Source organism: Pantherophis guttatus, chromosome 2 (assembly GCF_059756535.1).
Source record: "Pantherophis guttatus breed Tessera chromosome 2, ASM5975653v1, whole genome shotgun sequence".
In the NCBI taxonomy this organism is placed as follows: domain Eukaryota; kingdom Metazoa; phylum Chordata; class Lepidosauria; order Squamata; family Colubridae; genus Pantherophis; species Pantherophis guttatus.
The window spans coordinates 149,703,472-149,727,728 of record NC_142064.1 but is presented as its reverse complement, the minus strand read 5'-3'; the positions used below and the strand labels follow the sequence as shown (position 1 = coordinate 149,727,728).

Sequence of the window (24,257 nt, the reverse complement as noted above, 5' to 3'; positions counted from 1 at the left end):
CTGCAGAGAACCGCCCAGCCGTCCTGTTTAGGGTGACCCACTCCCTTCTTCGGGGGGGGAGTGCGGGAAGATCCCTTGCAGGGTCGAGCTGAGGATTTTGTGCAATTCCTGCACGATAAAGTCGCTCGGATTCGGGAAGGCTTGGACTCTGACTGGGTGAGTCCGGGGGAGGAGACGAGGGTAGGTCTTGAGAATATTACCTGGGAGGAGTTTGATCCTGTGGCTCCCGAGGATGTGGACAGGGTTCTGGGTAGGATTAGTGCCGCCACATGTTTATTGGACCCGTGTCCCTCCTGGTTGGTACTGGCTTCCCGGGAGGTTACACGAGGCTGGCTCCAGAGGATTATAACTGCTTCTCTGAGTGAGGGTGCCTTTCCCGCCGCCTTGAAAGAGGCGGTGGTGAGGCCCCTCCTCAAGAAGCCTTCCCTGGACCCAGCTGAATTAGCTAACTACCATCCGGTCTCCAACCTTCGTTTTGTGGCGAAGGTTGATGAGAGTGTGGTGGCACGACAACTGTCCAGGCACCTGGATGAAGCTATCTATCTAGACCCGTACCAGTCGGGCTTCAGGCAGGGGCACAGCACAGAAATGGCATTGGTCGCATTGGTGGATGATCTCTGGACGGCTCGGGACAGGGGTTGCTCCTCTGTCCTAGTCCTATTAGATCTCTCAGCGGCTTTTGATACCATCGACCATGGTATCATGCTGCAGCGGTTGAGAGGGTTAGGAATAGGGGGCACCGTTCTGCGGTGGTTCTCCTCCTTCCTCTCTGACCGCTCGCAGTTCGTATTGGCAGGGGGGCAGAGGTCGACCTCGAGGCGTCTCGCATGGGGAGTGCCACAAGGGTCGGTCCTCTTACCTCTTCTGTTCAACATTTATGTGAAGCCGCTGGGTGAGATCATCCGTGGTTTTGGGGTGAAGTGTCATCTGTACACTGATTATACTCAGCTGTACATCTCCACCCCAGACCACCCCAACGATGCCCTTGATGTGATGTCTCGCTGCCTGGAGGCCGTGCGGGTCTGGATGGGGAGGAACAGGCTCAGACTCAACCCGTCCAAGACCGAGTGGCTGTGGCTGCCGGCGTCCCGATATAGTCAGCAGGTGCTATCGCTGACTATTGGGGGTGAATCTTTACCCCCCACAGAGAGGGCTCGCAATCTGGGTGTCCTCCTGGACGCATGGCTGTCTTTAGAAGAGCATATGACGGCCGTGGCCAGGGGGGGGCTTTTATCAGGTTTGCCTCATCCGCCAGTTGCAGCCCTTTCTGGACCGGGACGCCTTGCGCACGGTCACTCATGCCCTTGTCACCTCCCGGCTGGACTATTGTAATGCTCTCTACATGGGGCTCCCCTTGAAGAGCACTCGGAGGCTCCAACTGGTCCAGAATGCGGCCGCGCGGGTGGTTATGGGAGCAACTCGTTGTGCCCGCGTGACACCCCTCCTGCGCAAGCTGCACTGGCTCCCAGTGGTCTTCCGGGTGCGATTCAAGGTGTTGGTCACCACCTTTAAAGCGCTCCATGGCATAGGACCCGGGTACTTCAAGACCGTCTTCTGCCACCAATAGCCTCCCACCGACCAGTCCGCTCCCACAGAGAGGGTCTCCTCAGGGTGCCATCAGCCAAGTTATGTCGGCTGGCGACACCCAGGGGGAGGGCCTTCTCTGTGGGAGCCCCAGCCCTGTGGAATGAACTGCCCCCGGAAATACGTAAGATCTCCGACCTCCGGGTGTTTCGCTGCGCACTGAAGACCCTGTTGTTCCACCAGGCCGGGCTATCAACATAATAATTTTAAATTGGGGTATTTTAAATTTTTGGGGTTTTAAACCGGCCAAATCTATTTAATTATTTTAATTTTTAATCATTGTTGTGTCTTGTGTTTTTAAATTGGCTGTACACTGCCCTGAGTCCTTCGGGAGAAGGGCAGTATAGAAATATTATTATTATTATTATTTATTAGTTAATCTTTAGTGAGATTCACAGCCTTTGAGGCTGGTTAATAGCTCTGCAGCTCGAGTCCTAACCAAGAACCTAGGAACTGTTAAGGTATCGTCGGAGGATGTAAGCTGTTCCAAGTAAGGTGGTTTTTTGTAGAGTCAAAATGTTCAAGTCCGGCAAATTTAGAATTTCTAAATAGCGGGGTAGCCCTTTGGGTATTGCTCCGAGGGCTCCGATTACAATCGGGACAACACACGATTTCTTTTTCCACAGTCGCTCAACTTCAATTTGTAAGTCCCGGTACTTTGTGATTTTTTCTTGCTGCTTATCTTCAATTCGTGCATCACCAGGTATTGCAATGTCAATGAACCATACTTTTTTCTTTTCAACTATTGTTATGTCAGGTGTATTGTGGACCAAGTGCCTGTCAGTCTGAATCCTAAAGTCCCACAAGATCCCACAAGATGATGATGATGATGATGATGATGATGATGATGATGATTAACATTAAGTCAAAGGAAGAGGAAGACATGAAAAATTCAGCAAAAAAATATAATGGGTGTGACAGAGTTTTGTTTAGCTTGCTGAGAATTATGATGAAGATTCTGGGTTTTATTTAATTGACCAAACTAAGTAATAATTTTAATTAGCAATTTTATGATGTTTGTGTGTCTATATTTTTCTTGACTGTACACCGCCTTGAGTCCTATGGGAGAAAGGCGGTATAGAAATATAATAAATAAATAAATAAATAAATAAATAAATAAATAAATAAATAAATAAATAAATAAGATGGTAGACCAAAAAAGTGCAATAGGCAGCTCACAGAACCAGACTGTAAAGGAATCTAACTTAGAAGCACATTTACCACTGTATTACTGGCAGTCCTCGACCTACAACCCCAAATTAAACCAGAATTTCAGTTATTAAGCAAGACAGTTGTTAAGTAAGTTTTGTCCCATTTATGACTTTTCTTGCCACAGTTGCTAAATGAATCACCGCAGTTAAGTTAGTAATATGGGTGTAAGCGAGTCTGGTTTCCCCATTGACTTGGCTTGTAAAAGGGTCACAAAAAGTGATCACATGATCCTGGGATACATATAAATATGAGCCAGTCATAAATATGAACCGGTTGCCAAGAGTGTGAATTTTGATCACATGATCATGGGGATCAGGGGTAGGTTCTAATTACCTTTACTACCAGTTCGCAACGGAATCACCCGCGCCTTGCTTCGGCACATGCGCAGATCACTTCTCATAATGTCAGGGTCAGTGGGTGGAGCCTCCCGCTGGTTTTACTACCGGTTCTATAGAACCAGTCCGAACCGGGGGCACCACTGATGGGGATTCTGCAACAGTAGGAAGTGTGAAAAATGGTCACAACTCACTTTTTTTAGTGCCATTGTGACTTTGAACGGTCATTAAATGAAAGGTGATAAGTCAAGAACTACCTATATTTAATTCTTACTTTCTTCCCATCTTTCAAAGTATGAGAAGGGAACTACCGTGTTTCCCCAAAAATAAGACCCTGTCTTATATTTTTTTGAACCCTGAAATAAGCGCTTGGCCTTATTGCCATGCGCTCAAAAGCCCGATTGGGCTTATTATCAGGGGATGTCTTATTTTGGGGGAAACAGGGTAATAAAACACAAAATATGAAATTCCCTGTATATTTATTTATTTATTTATTTATTTATTTATTTATTTATTTATTTATTTATTTTTCGAACTTCTATACCGCCCTTCTCCTTTCGGACTCAGGGCGGTGAACAGCCAAGATAAAAAACATTTATACATAAAAGTTAAAAATAGATTTAAAATAATTAAATAAATTTGGCCCGTAATTTAAAACTTATCAATTTAAAATCCATATCAAATTTTAAAACCAACCATAAAATCAGGACAGTCCGGCTAACTGAAAAAAATAGGTTTTTAGGTTCCGACGAAAAGTCCGGAGGTCGGAGATCACTCGTATCTCTGGGGGTAGATTGTTCCAAAGGGTAGGTGCCACCAAAGAGAAGGCTCTCCCCCTGGGGGTCGCCAGCCGACATTGTCTGGCCGACGGCACCCTGAGGAGGCCCTCTCTGTGGGAGCGAACTGGCCGTTGAGAGGCAATTGGTGGCAGAAGGTGGTCCCGTATGTAAGTATATGTATTCGGTATCTTTCTACCTAAGTGCTCACCCCTCTGTCCCTTGTTCCTCAACAAGCACACATAATGGGGAGATTTCCCTATTAAAGCAATGATCAAATCAGGCTTGTTTAGCCTGAGCAAAGTGGCCGTATCGTGTGGTCACCCATGGTGCCCTAGTCACTCCAGAGTTCTTGAGAGAGACCAGAAAATGCACTTAGGTCTCACAGGGTCTCTATTCACTTTCTCTCCCTGGTTACTATTGGGATTTGGAAAGTAACAGGGCAACAAGATCATAGGCAACACATATAACTGTAGGGAAAGTAATCAGCATGAAACAAAGGATGAACTCAAGGAGAAACATTGGAAGGGGAACACCGAATTGAAAGAAAAAATAGTCATGACCATGGGTCACTAGTCCAGTCTAAGTACTGTAGTGCATACTTAATACTAGGGAGTTAATTACTAAATATCAGTAAAAACAGGGTGATCTTGTTTATTTTTTTTATTTATTTTTTTAAATTTGATTTATATGCCGCCCTTCTCCAGAGACTCAGGGCGGCTTACAATGTGTTAAGCAATAGCCTTCATACTTTTGTACATTTTTACAAAGTCAGCTTATTGCCCTCACAAACTGGGTCCTCAATTTACCTACCTTAGAAAGGATGGAAGGCTGAGTCAACCTTGAGCCTGGCAAGATTCGAACTTACTAATTGCAGACAGCTGGAGTTAAATTACAATGCATTAGTCTGCTGAGCTATCCAGGCTCCTTGTTTATAAACAAGAAGGTCCATCAGCAGAATTTTGCCATGATCTCTGGCCTGAAAATGAACAGTTCCTGAATCCTTTGGTGTAACTTAATTCTCAAGTGCATGTTAACATGACTTCCTGTGGGTGTACTTCGTTTAACTTAATTGTTCTTTCTAAATTTGGATTAGTTTGAACATTTTTCATGAGACTGGCTCACTCCCTAGAAATGGCAGCTAACTTGCTGAAATACTGCTAGCTTTCTTCATGAAACTATTAGCACCATATGCGTTAACAGCTGTCTTGGTTTTCTCGAGAAACAGTATAATCAACACAAATACACAAGTATTTTTATGCTTTTTAGAGAAAATAATTCTATCAGACACTATCTTTTCCCAGAAAGACAATATCTTTCTAGGATATTTCTAGGATAGCCTTTTCTTTTAGGGAGCTAAATCCAATCAAATATATGCAAATATATTTTTGCCTTTAGGCTAGTTCTGTAACTGCAGCCCCAAAGACAGCTAGTCCTCGACTTACAACCATTCATTTAGTGACCATTTGAAGTTAGAACGAAAAAAGTGACTTCTAACTGCTTTTCATAGTTACGACCGTTGCAGCATCCTCATGGTCATTTAATCAACATTCAGATGCTTGGCAACTGGTTCATCTTTATGACTGTTGCTGTGTCCCAGGGTCATGTAATAATAATAATAATAATAATAATAATAATAATAATAATAATAATAATAATAATAATTATTATTATTATTATTATTATTATTATTATTATTATTATTATTATTTTATTTCTATACCGCCCTCCGCCCTTCTCCCGAAGTACTCAGGGCGGTGTACAGCCTGTTAAAAGCACAAAGACAGATATCAATTAAAAATAATTAAAATTATTAAATCATTTTGGCTCAAATTTAAAACCCCCAAAATTTAAAACACCTAATTTAAAATCATTACATTGATAGCCCGGCCTGGCGGAACAGCAGGGTCTTGAGAGCACAGCAAAATACATGGTGGTTGGAGATCTTACGTATTTCCGGGGGCAGTTCATTCCAGAGGGCAGGGGCTCCCACAGGGAAGGCCCTTCCCCCTGGGTATCGCCAGCCGACATAACTTGGCCAATGGCACCCTGAGGAGACCCTCTCTGTGGGAGCGGACTGGCCGGTGGGAGGCTATTGGTGGCAGCAGTCGGTCTCGAAGGTACCCAGGTCCTATGCCATGGAGCGCTTTAAATGTGATCACCTTTTGCACCCTCCTGACAAGCAAAGTCAATGGGGAAGCCAGATTCACTTAACAACCATGTTACTAACTTAACAACTGCAATGATTCACTTAACAACAGTGGAAAGATCATAAAATAAGGCAAAACTTACTCAACTGTCTTGCTTAACCAAGGAAATTTTGGGGTCGATTTTGGTCATAAGTCGAGGACCACCTGTATCTCATTTACTCATCTACTGTATTTGGCAACCTTACTTTTTAGCCATGCAGAACTGAATGCCCCACATCTTTACAATTCTATCTTATTTGATGGAATCCTTGGTGATCTTCGGTAAGGTATAATTGCTGAAGATCACAGAGAAGTTTTTGACATATCCTAAATGAAGCTATAGTTGCTCTCTGCTTCAAAAGTCCCTCTCAATGGCTAGATAATAAAGCATGGAAATGAAATATGAAACATGAAATAAATGTAATAAGAAAATATATGAAGCGGTTTTTTACAGGAGATAAGCCACTGTTAAATAATTGGTAAATGAGAATAATAATACAAAGGGATATAATAAATTGTCAAATGAGAGAAATTAAATAACTTGTAAATTTATGGGATTAAGCATAAAAGAATTGTAACCAATCGATACATTTTCAGTAATTGTAATGGATGATGGTTGTTTTATGTTGTTTAAAAACTTTTTTTTTTTTTTTAAAGTCCCTCTCTGTATTTCTCACCTGGAGAAATAAGTAAACCTGTTCAAATAAAACTGAGGAGACTCTTCTCAGCTTCTAATGTGCAAAGACACATTCTTGTTGCAAGCTCCAACAAAAGAAGGGCAAGAAAAGACATCCTAACACTTTGCAGTGCTGTGGCCTTTCTATATTACAGTTTTTTTATTATTTATGGTCTATAAACCCTGGCTTCCTCCACTTTCTAGTTATTTCTGGATAAGTCCAACAGAAAGACAACCATTTGAATTTTTCTTCAGGGAGGATTTTCTCTTCAAAAGTGAAACTTCCCAGAGTCCTACCACTATCTTCTTCAAATGAATGTGCGTGGGTTTGTGTCTTCTCTTTTTGCTATATGTTTCTTCTTCTGCCAAATACCACTTAAGAGGAAGAAACAAGTCTTGACTGATTATAAAGATTTCCCCTTTTCCCCCTAAACGCCCTTTAGTATCTTTTTACTTCTAAAACCATCTGCCGCCCTATTTGGCCTAAAGTGTTCTTCCCGTAATGCCTGCTCCATCTTAATGATTCTAGACAGACAAATGAAATCCCAAACCTGAGATGATAAATTGGCAGAGATAGAATATTTGTAGACCAGTGCCGGAAAGGAGTGGGATTTGTTCTCTGTTTATATACAAGTGGCTAGCCCTGTCAGGTGTTGGTAAGAGTGATCTTGCTGGTTTCTTGATTAGGCTGTTGTTTACTGTTAGCTTATTTGTTTGGAATTGGAATAGTTGTTGATTGGAGTATTGTTTACGTCTTGATTGTTGGTCTAGCATTAATCTTGGTGTTAATCTCTGCTTATCTGGGTGTTGATTGTTGATGAGGAAGTGTATTGTCTTTTTGTTTCCTTTTGTCATTTTGATTGTCTCCTTTGAATGATATGTGCCAAATTGGCACAGCACACATTTCTTTGGGGGACCAGTGTGTGTGTTTTTTTGTGTGCGTGTCCACTCTCCTTATCTCTCCTAAAAAAATACATCCTCTGGAAACTATTAGTGAGGCATGGATGAGGTCTTAATAATCATGGTTTTACTCACGCAACCTGTTGTGCTAAATAGGGACCCCAGTAAACAAACTAGAAGATTCCAGTTACCTGAACATTTATTCTATAAATACATGATGAAAAAAAGTATTTTTCTTTTATTTCTTTTTTTTTTTTTACATAAATATGATAACACTGTTTCTTCCATAAATACCTTACATAAGCACACAAAGTCACATCCATAAAGAGAGAAGTTTCTCAGTCTGCAGACTTAAGTCAAGGGACCAACCAATCAACGACAGTGCAATTTCTTCTATTCATTAGATGACCTACTTTACTGGCCTATTTTTTAACAAGCAGGAAATCATCAAGGCCTTGCTACTGGCATTCATCAAAAGCAGTGGTGAAATCTGAACCGGTTTGCTACTGGTTCGCTGGCCGTGCATGTGCGCACATGTGCAATTCACACTAAATGCGCTGCGCGTGCATGCGCAATACACACCAAAATGAGGCTTGGGAAGGTAAGTAGAACAACGGGGGGAGGGGTGGAGAATCAGCTGTGGCGTGCGATCTTGGGAACCTTTTTAAAAAGTTTTTTAAAGCATTTTTTACTACTGGTTCTGGCGAATAGGTAGTAAAAAATACTTTTAAAAAGTAAAAAAAAGGCTTGGACGATCACAGCTGTGCTGCACATTTGTCCGAGCTTTTTTTTTTTTTTTTTACTTTTTTAAAGCATTTTTTTTTTTAAATTTGATTTATATGCCGCCCTTCTCCGGAGACTCAGGGCGGCTTACAATGCGTTAAGCAATAGCCTTCATACTTTTGTATATTTATACAAAGTCAGCTTATTGCCCCCACAAACTGGGTCCTCATTTCACCTACCTTAGAAAGGATGGAAGGCTGAGTCAACCTTTTTACTACCTATTCACCCGAACCTTTAGTAAAAAAATGCTTATAAAGTTAAAAAAAAGTTCCGACGATCAGTTGAGCAACACGCAATTGTCGGAGCTTTTTTTTTTTTTTTTACCTTTTTAAAGCATTTTTAACTACCAGTTCCGGAGAACCGGTAGTAAAAAAATGCTGAAAATGCTTGATGTTCCTGGTACTATATTGTTGAGTTGTTCCTAGACTACTGTGCTCTTTCAAGTTATTTTTTAATATACATATATTGACTTGAATCAATGTGTTTAATGGGTGACCATATTAAAAAAAAATTCTTAAATGTTTTTTTTTTGGTTCTGAATGGACATATAAATTATGACAAAAGAATGTTCCAAAGATGGGGTATCACCCAATGAAAATGTCCTGCAAGCAAGAGGATCCAAAAAGGAGAATCTGGAATTAACAGCAGCTTGTGAGAAGTGAATTTGAATTGGGAACTATGCATGCCAGAAGAAAAATCGTGTGTTAAGCTTTTCTATCACAACCTATAAGTTCTGAAGATGCTTACTCGTATAAATGCAGGCTGTTTATGTAAAAATGGGCATACGTAAACTGCATTTTCTAGTTTGGTTCTTAATAAAAGAAAAAGGAGCATGAGTTTCAACTACTAGTTTCGTAATTTAGAAAAAAAAGTTTGCAAGTTCTAATATACTTTATAATAGGTCTTCAAAACTTTCTAAGAGGTTTTAGTTCTGAACTGTTCACCATTTGGACTGCAAAAAGTTTGAGCTTTTATTGGGAAACATAAGTCACAGGTACAAAGGAGTAAAACTAGATTGAGTTTTACAATTTCATCACTGCTGTACTTAATCCTTCCTATATATTCCAAAACATCCTGTATCTGAACTAAAGTTAGCTTCAGAAGAAAAGATGTATGCCAGTCATTATCTGTGGTTTATTCAATGTTTGTAGTAAGCCTTTTTTTTTTTTTTTAATTTATTTATTTAAAACAGTACATCAAACAAACAAAAAATAGTCAAACAAATGATCGCGACAGAAACTTTACATGATATTTACGCTTTCTACGGTATGTAGGCTTCAGTCAAATTTAACAAATATTAAACATAGTCCTGGTTATACTTGACTTTTTGGGTGTCTGTTGTTCAACCAAACATACCATTTGTCCCAACATTGGAAATATACGGAGTCCTTTTGATCTCGCAATGCTTTAGTCAGTCTGTCGGCTTCCGCATAATCCAAAATTTTCTCCAGAATCAAATCCTCAGCCGGCAGGTCTTTCCCCTTCCAATGTTGGGCGAAACATATTCTTGCTGAGGTGGTGATAAATACACACAGACACCATATATTTGTGCCTATATTATCTGGCCTAATGTTCAGTAGATAGTACTCTGGTTTCAGAATTAAGTTATAACCTGTGATTTCCATAATCCATGCCTGTATGGTTTTCCAGAATTCCCTCGTCCTGGGACAGGTCCACCACATGTGGAAATAGGTGCCGATCTCCCCGCACTTCCAACAGTTTGGTGAGAGATTTGAATACATTTTAGAAAGACGGGCAGGTGGAAGGTGCCATCTATACAGCATCTTGTACACATTTTCTTTATATGATGTTGCCCACAGGAGTTTCATATGTTTGAGCCAGATTTCTTCCCATTTGGTCAAATCAATTGGATAACCAATATTTCTCCCCCAGGCAATCATAGAGTCTTTAACTATTTCATCCCCTATCCAATAGTCTATTAGAAGTTTATATATCCTTGATAACATTTTATCCTCTTTTCCTAGAATGATATTGTCCAGATCATGCTGATTCAAATTAATACCAACTTGTTCCCTATCTTTTTTAAATTTCGAGCAAATTTGGGCATAAGCCCACCAATCCAGTTGTCTTCCCTGCAACTCCAACTCATTTCTTGTTTTCAGACTGCCATGGGGGTCCAAAAGTTCCCGGTAAGAGAGGTGATTTTCTTTGTTATATAGAGGCCTATACGTTATAGCTTCGAGTGGGACCAGCCAGGAGGGGACTGAAGAGTAAAATTTACCCTTAATTTTCCTCCACGACTCAATTAGAATATTCCTCACATAATGTCCTGCAAGACACCTGTGCTTTGGGATTTTATTTTGCCAAAGAAAATAATGCCATCCTTGATGTAACCCCTCACCTTCCAAAATCAACAACCTCCTTCTTCTCAGCAATATCCAATCCCTAATCCAGACTAAATTTGCGGCCTGATAGTAGTATTCCCATTTTGGAACACCAAATCCTCCTCTTTCTTTAAGTTCTTGAAGCATTTTAAGTTTAATTCTGGGTTTTTTATTTTGACAAATGAATTTAAGGACATAAGAATTTAATTTTTTAAAAAAATTGTTATCCAGTCTAACTGGTGCTGTGTAGAATAGGTATATCCATTTCGGAAGTATATAAGTTTTTATAATTGCTATTCTACCTAGTAGGGATATCTGCATACTCTTCCATTTCTCTAGATCCTGACCTGTTCTCTTGAGAAGGTTCAAATAGTTGTCCTCTTTGATCGTGGAGCATTTGGCTGATATAATAATGCCTAGGTATTTTAGTTTGTTTACAATTTGGAACCCCAAATTCACTTCTAATTCTTTCCCTTGCTTTACTGTTAAATTTTTGGCAATAATTTTAGTTTTTTCCCTATTGACTTTTAATCCCGCCACCTTACCATATTTTTCTATTTCCTGGGTCAGACACGGTCCCGATATCAACGGATCTTCTAATATAAATACTAAATCATCAGCGTAAGCCTGCACCTTATATTGTTGATTTTGGATATAAAGACCTTTTATCCCCATATTACGTCTAATTTCCCTCAATAAGGGTTCTAATGACAGAATAAATAGCAACGGGGAAAGCGGACACCCTTGTCTAGTTCCTTTCTCAATATCAATTTGATTGGATACATCACCATTAATTGAAATTTTAGCAGTCTGCTTTGAATAAATTGCACGGATTGCCCGAATAAATCTTTCTCCAAATTGCATATGTTGCAGTAAACCTATTAAAAAACTCCAATTCACACGATCAAAGGCCTTATGTGCATCCATGAATACCAGGGCCAATTGTTTATCAGTATGGGTTTCGTAATATTCCAAAACATTCATGACTATTCTTACGTTATCTCTAATCTGTCTGCCTGGTAAGAAACCATTTTGGTCTTCATGTATAAATTGGTTAAGAAACCCTTTGAGTCTCTCTGCTAAAACCGCTGCAAATAATTTATAATCCGCGTTAAGAAGTGAAATGGGCCTATAATTCTGAATCTGAGATAGGTCACTATTGTCCTTTGGCAAAAGAGTTATTAGTGCTTCTGTCCATGATTTCGGGGTCTGTCCCTCCCGAATTACCCCATTAAATAGGTCAGTCATATGCGTACCTAATGTTTCCCAAAGTGCTTTGTAATATTCAATCGGTAGGCCATCTGTACCGGGAGTTTCCCCTGTCTTTTGTTTTCCCATGACCCTTTCAATTTCCCCCTCCGTAATTTCTTCATCCAATACTTCCCTAGATAAGTCTGGTATTTTGGGTATGTCTGATTCCTCTAAGTATTTCTTTATTTCCTGCTCAGACTTATCTTCCTTACAATATAAATTAGTATAAAATTCCTGTGCAATTACTTTCTTCCCTTCTTCCCCTGTAATCCAATTGCCTTTCCCATCTCTCAAATTATGAATTCTGTTCTTTTCCTTTTCTTTATTTAGACGGTAAGTGAGCCACCTCCCTTGTTTATTTGCCCTTTCGAAGTATCTTTGCTTCATCCATCTTATTTTTTTCTCCAAATCCTGTTGATCTAATAAATTAATTTGGTGTCGTGCTACTTTCAAATTCATTTTAAATCCTATATTGCTTGGGTCCCGCTGTAACATAGCCTCACTTCTTACCAGGTCATCCAATAATTTATTACGCTCAGCCCTTTCCTTCTTTCGTTTCCCTGCCATATAGTTAATCACCAAACCACGAAACACAGCCTTCGCTGTGTCCCATACGTTGAAAGGGCATGCATCCTCCCTGTTATTTTCCTGAAAAAAGAACCCCATCTCACAAACATTCTTTTTTCAATGTTTGTAGTAAGCCTTAATCCCTTAAAACTAGCCAGGGAAATCATTTGACATCCAAGTATTCATTGTCAGTAAGTTTTCTTCCTTATGGCTATCCGTTATACTTTCACAATCAATTAATTAGATTGTTAGATATAGAGTGTTATGTCACAAGAATTCCTTCAATGGATAAGGAGTTACAAAAATCTCTTCCTTCTTTGCATGGAACACTTTTAAAAAATCTTACTGATTCCAAAGGAACAATCAGCCTCGTTAAATTTGCACAATTAATAAGTTTTTTCTAATAGATATGTAGTAAATTTTCCATAAGATGCTGGAGTCTTGCCAGCAAGGACACCTGGGCTTGCTTTTCCCCCAATGCAGCTGAGTTACGATAATTTCCTTGCCTTGCTGCTGTCTCTTCCTTTCCCAACCTGAAACTTTTAATTGTTTCCTGCTGCTTTCAATTTTTAAAAGATTATTTTAAAATATTAACCTTCTTGTTTTATTTTGGAAGCTACTTTGAGAGGGGGTTTAAACTGTTATGCAGAGGTTCTTCCTGGTTCTTTTTTAAAAATCTATTTATCATAGGATGCTGTTCCCCTTTCCTTAGCCTTCACTAGCTAGCAAACAGATCTGAGATACATTCTCAGACTTGCATATTGTCCGGACTTCAGTTTTCCTAAACTGTGAGAACACTATTTTCTCAATTATTAAAAAGACATAGAATTCAAATTTATCCAGGATAAAAATACATCCTGACTCACAATACATTTTAAAATATTTCCCTGGAGTTCAAGTACTGGTTTCCTTCTAATCCTGTTGCTATTCACATACAGGCTGGAAGTGCTTTATTTCTGTTAGGTTGGAAGGAAGTTAGGTAGGTGGCAGTGACTGGGAAAAGAGGAAGGAAATGGATCGAAAAAGTGGACAACAATTATTACACAAGAATAGTTTTCTGCTGATTCCAGGATGAGGGAAGCGCTCTATAACTAGGAAGTGAGGAAAGGATCTTTGACTCTTTAGATACGTTATCCTTTCAGCAAAATTTATCAACAGTTATCCAAGAAATATCGTATTCCAAAAATATAGGAGTTGAGGGATTTAATAAAATGGTCATAATGCAGCAGCCCTGATTTGGCATAACTGATTGATTGACTGACTGATCAATTAAGAACCTAACATTACAATGGAACGTAAAGAACATTTCACTGCAGGATCAAAGCAAGCAGACAGAAAGTGACATGGAGATGTGTTCCCAGGTCTCATGAATCAGATCCGATGGATAGTACGTAAAATGCATCTGGAAATAATATTACCACGAACTTCTGTGAGTGGTTTATGGTAACAGCCATGAATTGCTGAGGTAGTAAGTACTGTACAAATACTTTAAATAAATAACTAAATGCACGAAGTATTGTAGCATTTATTAGCGTTAATTAGAACTGTTGTGAGACTTCCATGGGTGAAAATTACTTTTATAATGCCAGTAATAAAGGAATAACACCTGTGGAACTCATTTGAAGTTGCAAATAAAGCCAAATTATTAGTGACATAATACATTATTTAAATTAAAGACAAATTTAAAGCTGTGAAAGGCAAATACCCTGCCCAAAGCAGGAATAAGAGGACAATGGATCGTTAGGATCATGGCAAAAAACAGGCACTTAGCTACATTTAATATATGTTAAGGTCTACTCAGACAATGCCAAAATATTGTGAAGTTCAAAGTAGATGAAATCTCACTCCCTAATGTTCTTGACTGTGGAACTATGACAGGACCACCCCACAGATATTTACCTGAAATCTACCCAACTTTTTAGGCATATGGCAATTCAGGTAGTCCTCATTTAACCACTGTTTATGATTACAACAGTGATGAAAAAAGTAACTTGGAAACCAATCTTCACATTCACACTCTCTGTAAGTCTATAAACCAAAGAAAAGTTGAAGATTGAAAACACAATCTTTCTCGGTCAGATCCAATTTGAACTGAGCCAGCTGTTTCGCCAACTCTTTCTCATGGTGGCTGCTTAGCTCCAACAATTGCTCCCTGTTGGGGCCCTAAGGAGCCCAGGCGGGCAGGCAAGGAGTGATTGGGAGGGGAGGGGCAAGTAGAGGCCAGCGAGGTGCCCCTCAACATGAGTGACATCGAGTTGGCCATGCCTACCCAGTCACATGCGCACCCAGGCGGTCATTAGGCAGATCATATTAGAGGTCTGCGGGATTTTAAATTATGAATTTAATGGTCCCTGAGGTCTGAAAGGTTGATGACCCCTGTTCTAGAGCCTTGTTTACAAATTCTCTCTATTGGCCTGAAGGAGGGGTTAAGGAAAGCAATAGGTTGCAAAACACTGTGGAACTATACAAAGGTCATTTACTGGTTAGTACCTTTTATTTCTGACCATTTTTATCATTTCAGAGATGACAAATTCTTCCATGTTCAGGAATGTGTGTTCTCAGCTGTTCTAGCAGCTCAGCTTGCTATGGTTTGGGAGTCAGTCATCTACACACTGTTCTAGATGGGCCATAAAGGAATCTTACATGAACAATCCATAACAGAAAGCATTTTCCTTTCCTACCTTAACATCAAAGGGCTCGTCACATTTGCTGGGATCTTCCCTGGCCAATAAGCAACTGTGGGAACACGGTGTCCTCCTTCCCAGGTTGTCTGCTTTGCTGAGCTACCACCTGTAAAATTTAAAAAGGAAAAAAAAAACCAACCCACATTTTCAGATGCTTGTTGGCCAATACTTTTATATTCAATCAATCAATCAAAAAAGAATTATGAAGTAAGGGTGTAAAAGAAAGTAATCCCTTTTCAGCCAAGAAGACAAAATGTCATAGGAAGGAAAACACAAGGGATCTATTAAAACATGTAATGATACACCCCCCCCCCCAAAAAAGGAAAATAGTTGCATATACAGAATAAATGTTTGTGTAATGTCTCAGTATTGCCTCATTTTCTTCTGAAGAGCCAAGACCCCAAGGTCAACTCAGTGTCTGAGATATTTCTGGATTTCCTCGCCAGCTCAAGGTTGACTCATCCTTCCATCCTTCCGAGGTCAGTAAAATGAGGACCCAGATTGTTGGGGGCAATAGGCTGACTCTGTAAACCGCTTAGAGAGGGCTGTAAAGCACTAGGAAGTGGTATATAAATCTAAGGGCTATTGCTATATGGCAGCTTCTGAAGACTCTAAGTAGTTTCAAAGGGACAGCATGACATAATATGTATCAAGCTACCTTTGGATGCAAGTTTTACACTTGGCTAAATCAATTTCTGCCCCATTTAAATGACCTTCTTTTAGGAGCCCTTGAGAAAGCCTAATAGACCCAAGATGCTGCAGAGAACAACTTGGTGAATGACACCCATAAAAGCCCAGTTTTTCCAGTCAGTGGATTTATTTACATTTACAGTACCTAAAACTGGGTAGCTCCAGAACAATGTTAGACCTGGGAATTTGCCGTGGAGACAGCTAGACTTGAAGGTGTATATCATGAAAGATGCTGCTAGATTAGGGAGGATTAGACAAATCAGTGATCAAGCTAAGGAAGGGTAGCTCCCTTTTCAAAGAACAAGGCCAAACCATGAGAATTCCCTCCCAAGTAACAAAAACAACTTTAGAGGATATCAAAACTTAAATGTTTTCAGTGTTTAAGATTTGAATTTGAAGAACTGTATCAGCAAAACTATATGAATGGAAAAAAAAAATCCACTTTCCACAAATTTCAAGACTATTCAGCTTTGCTTCCAGGTCCAGATGTCAAGATGGGGATGAAGCGGTGTATGTCTACACTCCATTTATGTAATACGATTTGAAAATGTTTATTGTACAAACTGTTTCATCAGACTGCAAAAACATTTATATAATGATAAACCTGGCACAGCTGCTTTGTTTAAAAAATTATCCCTCCTGCCGGCACTATAGGCAATTTCCCCTTTGCCTCTTCACACAGAAATATAGGAAGCAGGTCAGACTAATCTGGTTTTCTCTGAAAGGTCTTTGGCTCACCTCCAAAACTGGCAAACTTCATTCCACCCCCCACCAAAGCATTCACTTCACTATGGTTGTCCAACAGAGCAGAAAACAATTTGGCCAGGATTTACATCTTCCAAAGCATCCTGATATACAAAAAACTGTAATAGCTTTTCACAGCATGAAGCAGATTGAAAGTCAAACCCTAGCAAACAATTGAAAATTTGGCAACCACAACCTTACTTCTGGCATTCAGATAAATGACAGACAACTTAAGCCACACCCTTCTTTTAGCACTTGAGAATAGAGCTGGAAGAGGTTTTCTAGCCCAACCCCCTGTGCAAGCAGGAGACCCTATACCATTTCAGTTAGGTGGCTGTCCAATCTCTTCTTAAAAACCTCCAGTGGTGAAGCACCCACAACATCTGAAGGCAAGCTGTTCCACTGGTTAATTGTCTTCACTGTTAGGAAGTTTCTCCTTAATTCCAGAGAATATTGTATCAATCAAGGAGAGAATATTGCTTCTCTCCTTGATTAGTTTCCATCCACTGTTTTTTTGTCTTGCCTTCTGGTGCTTTGGAAAATAAGCTGACCCCCTCTTCTTCGTGGCAGCCCCTCGAATGCTGAAATATTGCTATGATGTCATCCCTAGTACTTTTCTCAAGACTAGCCAAATCCTACAATCGTTCTTCATATGTTTTAGTCTCCAGGCTTTTAATCATTTTAGTTGCTTTTCTTTGTACTTTTTCCAAAGTCTCAACATCTTTTTAGCAATGTGGTGATTAAAACTGGATGCGGTGTTCCAGGTGTGGCCTTAGTAAGGCTTTATAAAGTGGTGCTAACACTTTACGTGATTTTGATTCTGTGCCTCTGTTTATACAACCAAGGATTATATTAACTTTTTTGACTGTTGCAACAGTGCTGGCTCATATTTTTTTTTTAAATTTGATTTATATGCCGCCCTTCTCCGGAGACTCAGGGCGGCTTACAATGCGTTAAGCAATAGCCTTCATACTTTTGTATATTTATACAAAGTCAGCTTATTGCCCCCACAATCTGGGTCCTCATTTCACCTGCCTTAGAAAGGATGGAAGGCTGAGTCAACCTTGAGCTTGGTAAGATTTGAACCTGCAGTAATTGCAGGCAGCTGTGTTAATAACAGGGTGCTTTAGACCACTGTACTACCAAGGCACTTATTTAAGTGATTGTCCAACTAGGACTCCAAGTCTCTCTCACAGTTACTGTTTTTGAGCCAGGTTTCATCTAATCTGTACTTGTACCTTTGGTTTTTCCTGCCTAAGCATAAAACCTTGCTTTTTTCCACCTTCAATTTCATGTTGTTGGATAGGGCACATTGTTTAAGTTTGACAATATCTTTTTGGATCCTGAGCTTGTCTTCTGGGATGTTGGCTTAATGTCATCTGCAAATTTGATGTTCCCCTTCTATTCCCCCGTAAATCTAGATTTTAAAAAAATCAATTATTCTCAAACAGATCTTGCTCTAATGACTATGCTTATAGAATAGTTGCGGGCAGCAATAAAGCCAGTTCTCCTGCAGATATTAAGCATAAAGGAACAAATAATGAACATATACCGGGGGAAAAGTTATGTGTGACCCAACCTATCTGCCCTCACTTACCTGAACTAAGTGGCCTGTTGTTTTTTTGATGCAAGTGTAGATAGCAACAAGTCCCTGAGGGTGGGGGAAAGAGTATAGAACTTGCAAGTGGTGGCATGTATTATGACTAAAGTCCTGTCCTTATGCAAAAATCTCCTACAGGCTTTGTCCTCCACGTGGAAGCCTATGTATTTAGGGAGTGGGGAGATGGGAATGATAAGCAAAATTCAAAAACTGAAATAGAAGTGTATACCAGAAACTGAGAGGATTAACCTGGCTTCTGGAAGGGCAAAGCATAACAATTACAGGAATGTTGTTTTTGTTGTTATTCCTACCAAGACTGTTATTCCCCAGTTAAGATGGAGGTATCTAGCTGATCTGAGTTGAGCTATTAAGCAGGGTTGAATTTGTTTAATATTTGGATGGAAAACCACCAGAAAATCCAAGGGTGAAGGTTAGGTTTAGAAAAAGATAGTGCCAAACCACTTCAGACTATTGCCAATAAAGCTAATAAGAAGTACCCAAGTATTATTCAAATCAAGTCACCACAACTCAAACTTTTTTGAATGAGTTTTGCTATTTCTATTTATTATATTTCATAGCTGATGTTGGTTGATTTTCTTCTTCATGATTTGAATCCTACTGAAGGGCTTGCAGCTGTAAATGTAATACAGGTAGTTCTCAATTTACAATCATTTGTTTAGTTGTTTAGTCAAAATTACAAAAGCACTGAAAAAGAGACTTGTGACTGTTTTTTACACTTATAACCATTGCAGCTTCCCCATGATCACATGATCACAATTCAGACACTTGGCAATTGACTCATATTTATGACTGTGGCAGTTTCCCAAGGTCATGTTTTACAACCTTCTGACAAGCAAAGTCAATGGGGAAGCCAGATTCATTTAACAAGCGTGTTGCTAACTTAAGAACTGCAGTGATTCCACAAGAAAGGTTGTAAAATGGGACAGAACTCACTTAACAACTGTCTCACTTAGCAACAGAAATGTTGGGTTCAATTATGGTAAGTCAAGGATTACCTGTACCTAATAATGAATGAGATAATCAATGATGCTGTTATTAGTAATTGGGTGGTTGTAAATTATTCCAAATTTAGACAATCCATTTTTTTTCCTAAATACTCATGGTATTGCATCTACTGCCTCATACCACTTTTTCCAAAATTTGTGATTTTTTATTTCAAATCTGGTTATTTTGTCATCTTTTCCAATTCTGTTCATGTCAACATTACTGTCTCTTGGGATGGCTATATCAAGAAATGAGACATGGTTCTTTCCAATGACAGCAATGTCTGTATCATCATCATCATCATCATCATCATCATCATCTCATGGGTTATTCCTGGCACAAAACCATAAAATATGTCTTTGCTACTAGACCAGTTCAATTTGTACAGTATAGGCAGTCCCCAATTTATGACTGCGATTGAGCCTAAAATTTCAGTTGCTAAGCGAGACAGTTGCTAAGTGAGTTTTGCTCTGTTTTATGGCCTTTATTGCTATAGTTATTAAGTAAATCATTGCAGTTAAGTTAGTAATACCATTGAATCTGGCTTCCCATTAACTTTACTTGTCAGATAGTTGCCAAAAATGATAAGTGACCCCGGAACACTGCAACCGTCATAAATATGAATCAGTTGTGAAGTATCTGAATTGTTATCACATGATCATAGGGATGCTGCCACAGTCATAAGTGTCAAAAACGGTCATAAGTCACTTTTTTCAGTGCTATTGTAACTTCAAACAGTGACTAAACAAACTGTTGTAAGCCGAGAATGCCTGTACTTTGCTGCTGTAAAAGGGCCTCTGGATGTTGCAGCATCAGAAGTTAAGATGGGTAAGTCATCCTGTAAGCCGTCAAGATATCCCAGGCGGGAGACAGTAAAAAAAAAAAAAAAAAAAGTGTTCTGTGTTGCCATGATACTATAAATACATGAAAATATCCAAAACCGTGCCAGTAACTGAGGTCAACTTGAAGGAAACTTTATTGTAAAATGATTACTTGTTGTGCCCTTAGCTTACATGGAAAATTGTGCCCTTGGGGCTCTCTGTGCAATTTCAAATGTTTGAGTCCCGATGGAATATCCCTTCATTACAAATGTTGTTTTCCCTGGAGTAAAAAGATTTAGCTCACCCAGCTTGGTTTCTTTCAGATGCCCATCGCAAAATTGTTTGATTTCTCTCTTGACAAAACCCAGGTTTTATGGAGCTCACAACTGGAAGCACTGACTCAGTATAACAACAGGTACACGCGTGACATACTTCTAGTTTTGCTTATCAAATCTAAAGGTTCTCCACTGAAAAGTGGGCTGAAGGAAACAAACTCAATTTAGTTCCTTCCCCCCTCCAAATGCCTTGAGTTCAAATAAATGGCGGCCAATTGAAAAATTGACCTTTCTTTCCTTCATGCACTGTCCCAAAGCACAAAGAATATCAAATATATATCAGCTCGAATAGATTTTCTATTCAAATCTTTGTGGAACAGAAAGAATTCATATTCTGGCATTTATTTTAACAGAGGCTATTCAAGTTCTCTACTGCATCAAATTACAAAAAGATTCCAGGGAAAATCTGAGAGATGACAGAAACAAAATGTTCCTGAAATGAGAGAAACAAGAGAGAAACTGAAAAACCAAAAATGGAAAATTAGCAGCAAAGGAGATGTTCCTGGAACAATTTCAGATGTCACTCGTTTCCAAAGAGTGCCTCCTTAGCCGACCACTATTTCAGTTTTATTCACCACTGGCATTAATCATTCTCTCACACACTGGTCTGTTACAAACATCAATAATCATCATAATCATCATCCTAATAATAATAAAACCCACAGTGAGGCACTACCTTGATGTTGTGGGAATTTCTCTATGAATTTTCCCAACTGATTTTTAAAGACTTCTAATGGAGTAGCCGCCTTGCAATAAGCTCCATGAATTAATTATTTCTATGACATAGATTTTATTTTGGAAAAGCAAGGGCTGCCAATCTGAGACATTCATATGCGTGAATGAAATGGTATCATGTGTCGAGATATGATTTTTTAAAGCTTACAGAACAGTTTTTAAACAACGAAAAGAAACTCTCAGACTTCCTCTGTGGGAGTTCTGCCACAGTCCTTTTTCCACTTCTATATTTGGAAATGGACAGGAAACAGATGTGGAAAAGCTAGCTACTGCTATTCCCAAAGAGTAACTGGGGAAGTATGACTTTAAGAGCATCAGTTCATGTGTACTCACTCACAGACATACACACCAAGAAGGGTATCAGATACAAAACCAGGAAATATCTGCATTTACGCTGCACCTTCCTGTCTGCATAAGCAGAAATAACTATCCCTCATCCTTTGCTGTCTGAGCTGAGAGGACGTTAGTCCCTGTTCTGATATGGTAGGAGTGTGCAAAGTTCCATTACAACAGCATTTTTAAACCATGAAAAATAAGTGTGCGTGGAACCATGAAAATAAAAGGGATCCTCATTTCAAACTTGATGCCGCTGACGAAATAATCTAAGGGTCAAATACAATCTCAATAGCATGAATAAATAATAAAAATCAACGTTTGGTTACCACCTTTAAAGCGCTCCATGGCTTAGGACCTGGTTATCTACAGGACCGCCTACTACCACCAATAGCCTCCCACCGGCCAGTACGCTCTCATAGAGAGGGACTCCTCCGGGTGCCGTCAGCCAAACAATGTCGGCTGGCGACCCCTAGGGGGAGAGCCTTCTCTGTGGGGGCACCTACCGTCTGGAATGAGCTCCCCCCAGAGATACGGAGGATCCCGGATCTGCGCACCTTCCGCCGTGCTGTGAAGACTCTTTTATTCCATCAAGCAGGCTTGGCCTAATCTCCTCCCTCTTTTAATATGTAAATTTTAATCTGTTCTTAAATTATTGGGGTGTTTTAATTTGTCCTGGCCAAAATGATTTAATTTGATTTTAACTGGTTTTTTAAATTTTTGTATTTATGTATTTTATTGCTTGGCTGTTCACCGCCCTGAGTCCTTCGGGAGTAGGGCGGTATACAAATCAAATAAACTAACTAACTAAACTAACTAAACCAAAAATGGTTAATAAAACAAATCATAAAATAGTTTGTTTTTGATGTTACATAACATTTAAATGTTTAATAATAATAAACATAATATTTCTTTATCATGTTTGAAAGAGTGAACATCACACAGACACTCTGACAGCATTTCATAAATGACTGCTGGAGGCAAAACTGACTATAGGATAGCCCTCTAATTTCATGCAGCGATGTGCCCAACAAAGCTTGTTTCAAAAGAAGAAAGCTACTAGATTGAGAAGGAAAATGTAATAAAAAAAGAACATGCAACCCAAATTTTCTAATCAGAAAAGCTGAAGAGAACTTTTAAAAAGCGATGCTACCTTTTTTTCGTTGCCACATCCCTGTATATGGACCAACACTTCCTGCATAGTCACACTTCTCGGACCAAGGACCATTGTCTCCTAGAAAGATAAGAGGAGACCCTGTTGATAAACAGAACAGGAAGGTGTCTTTCATTGGAAACAAGGACGGTTCAAGAGCCAAAGAGTATAGTTCCCATTTCTTTCAACTGAATATTATTTATATTAACAATTACACATGATTAACCATGCTTTATCAAGTGCCTTTTTCTTATTCCAGGGGTCAGCAACCCGTGGCTCTGGAGCCGCATGTGGCTCTTTCATCCCTCTGCTGTGGCTCCTTGTCACCGATCGGTTCCACAATTGATAGGGCTTTCAGTTTAGGACAGGTAGAGGAAAAAGGATGCCATGCTAGGAGGAGACTCTATGGTAGGGGAACCGGACTTCCGGTTGGCTCCAGAATTGAATGGGAGGCTTGCATTAGGACCTTTGTGGCTCTTTGAGTGTTTAGGGTTGCCGACCCCTGTCTTATACTATCAAATGGGTTATATGAAGCTGGAAAGGAAGGTACAAGATTATAAAAGATATGGAAGAACTTCAGAATTCCATCCCTGCAGGGATTCACCTATTCCTTAATGCAGGAGTTTAATTCATTCTCAAAAACATTTTCAGAGAAAACAAAAGAAATTGTCACTTTTTTGTTAGAATCCCTGATCTACCAAAATAAAAAGTGTCATGTTAGGTACAATTCTAAAATAAAAGTAAGACAGAAACAAAATGGGTATCTTTCATTGAACAGATGTCAACAAACAAGCATGGCGATTGTGCAAAACTTGGTCAACTTGGCCTAACAAATTTATTGGCTGGAGGAAAAATAAATAGCAAAGGCTATCTCAATCCTTCTTGAAATTTTAACCTATAAGGATGCTTTACAAGGGACTATTGAGACTGAGAGAATAGTCTTCAAATCCTGAGCTGGGGTAGGAACTGGAATGACTCAGGAGTTCACAGCCTCCCCAGCAAGGGTGGGTTTGTTCCAGATGATGACTAGTTCAACCAATTTCCCATCTTTTCCTGTTTTGCACGTTTTTGATCTACACCAAATCGGAGCTGGCATATTCTCCTGCAGAATAACATAGGGCTAATATGGAAATTCTTATACGGTGTGCAGTTGGGCACCCCTTCTTGTGTTAATTATTTTACTCAGCAGTTATAGCTGACAAATATTGTAATTTGTCAAGATCTGAACATTTATTTCTTTTCCTCTTCTATTTACATTTACATCTATTCCACTTACTCATTATTCTTATTTTCATTCTTTCTTTTCTAATATATTTTATTTTGTCAGGAAATATTTGTCACATTTATATGGCTGACCATCTCACAAGAGTGTATCTGGATGATGCATAACAGTGAATTTTTTTAACAAAAATTTCTTTCATAAAATTTGTATATATATATTTTTAAAGAAAACCTGGCTGCCAAACCACACTGAATAGCAAATGGGTCCCTTGCCTTCAAGAGGAATCTGAACAGGGCTATGAAGCAGGACAATTACAA

The 24,257-nt window shown here is 39.4% G+C and overlaps 1 protein-coding gene across 3 annotated transcripts in view; it reads right to left on the bottom strand.

Annotated features, from left to right (window-relative positions):
- ARSG (arylsulfatase G) overlaps nt 1-24,257 on the bottom strand; it is a 95,198-nt gene that overhangs the window by 17,454 nt on the left and 53,487 nt on the right. For all 3 annotated transcript variants that reach the window (XM_060688801.2, XM_087887009.1, XM_087887010.1), the window contains 2 exons: nt 22,719-22,799; nt 15,300-15,408 (listed from right to left, as the gene is read on the bottom strand). In XM_060688801.2, coding sequence (XP_060544784.2) covers nt 15,300-15,408; nt 22,719-22,799 — 190 coding nt within the window. The remainder of the gene's footprint in view (nt 1-15,299; nt 15,409-22,718; nt 22,800-24,257) is intronic.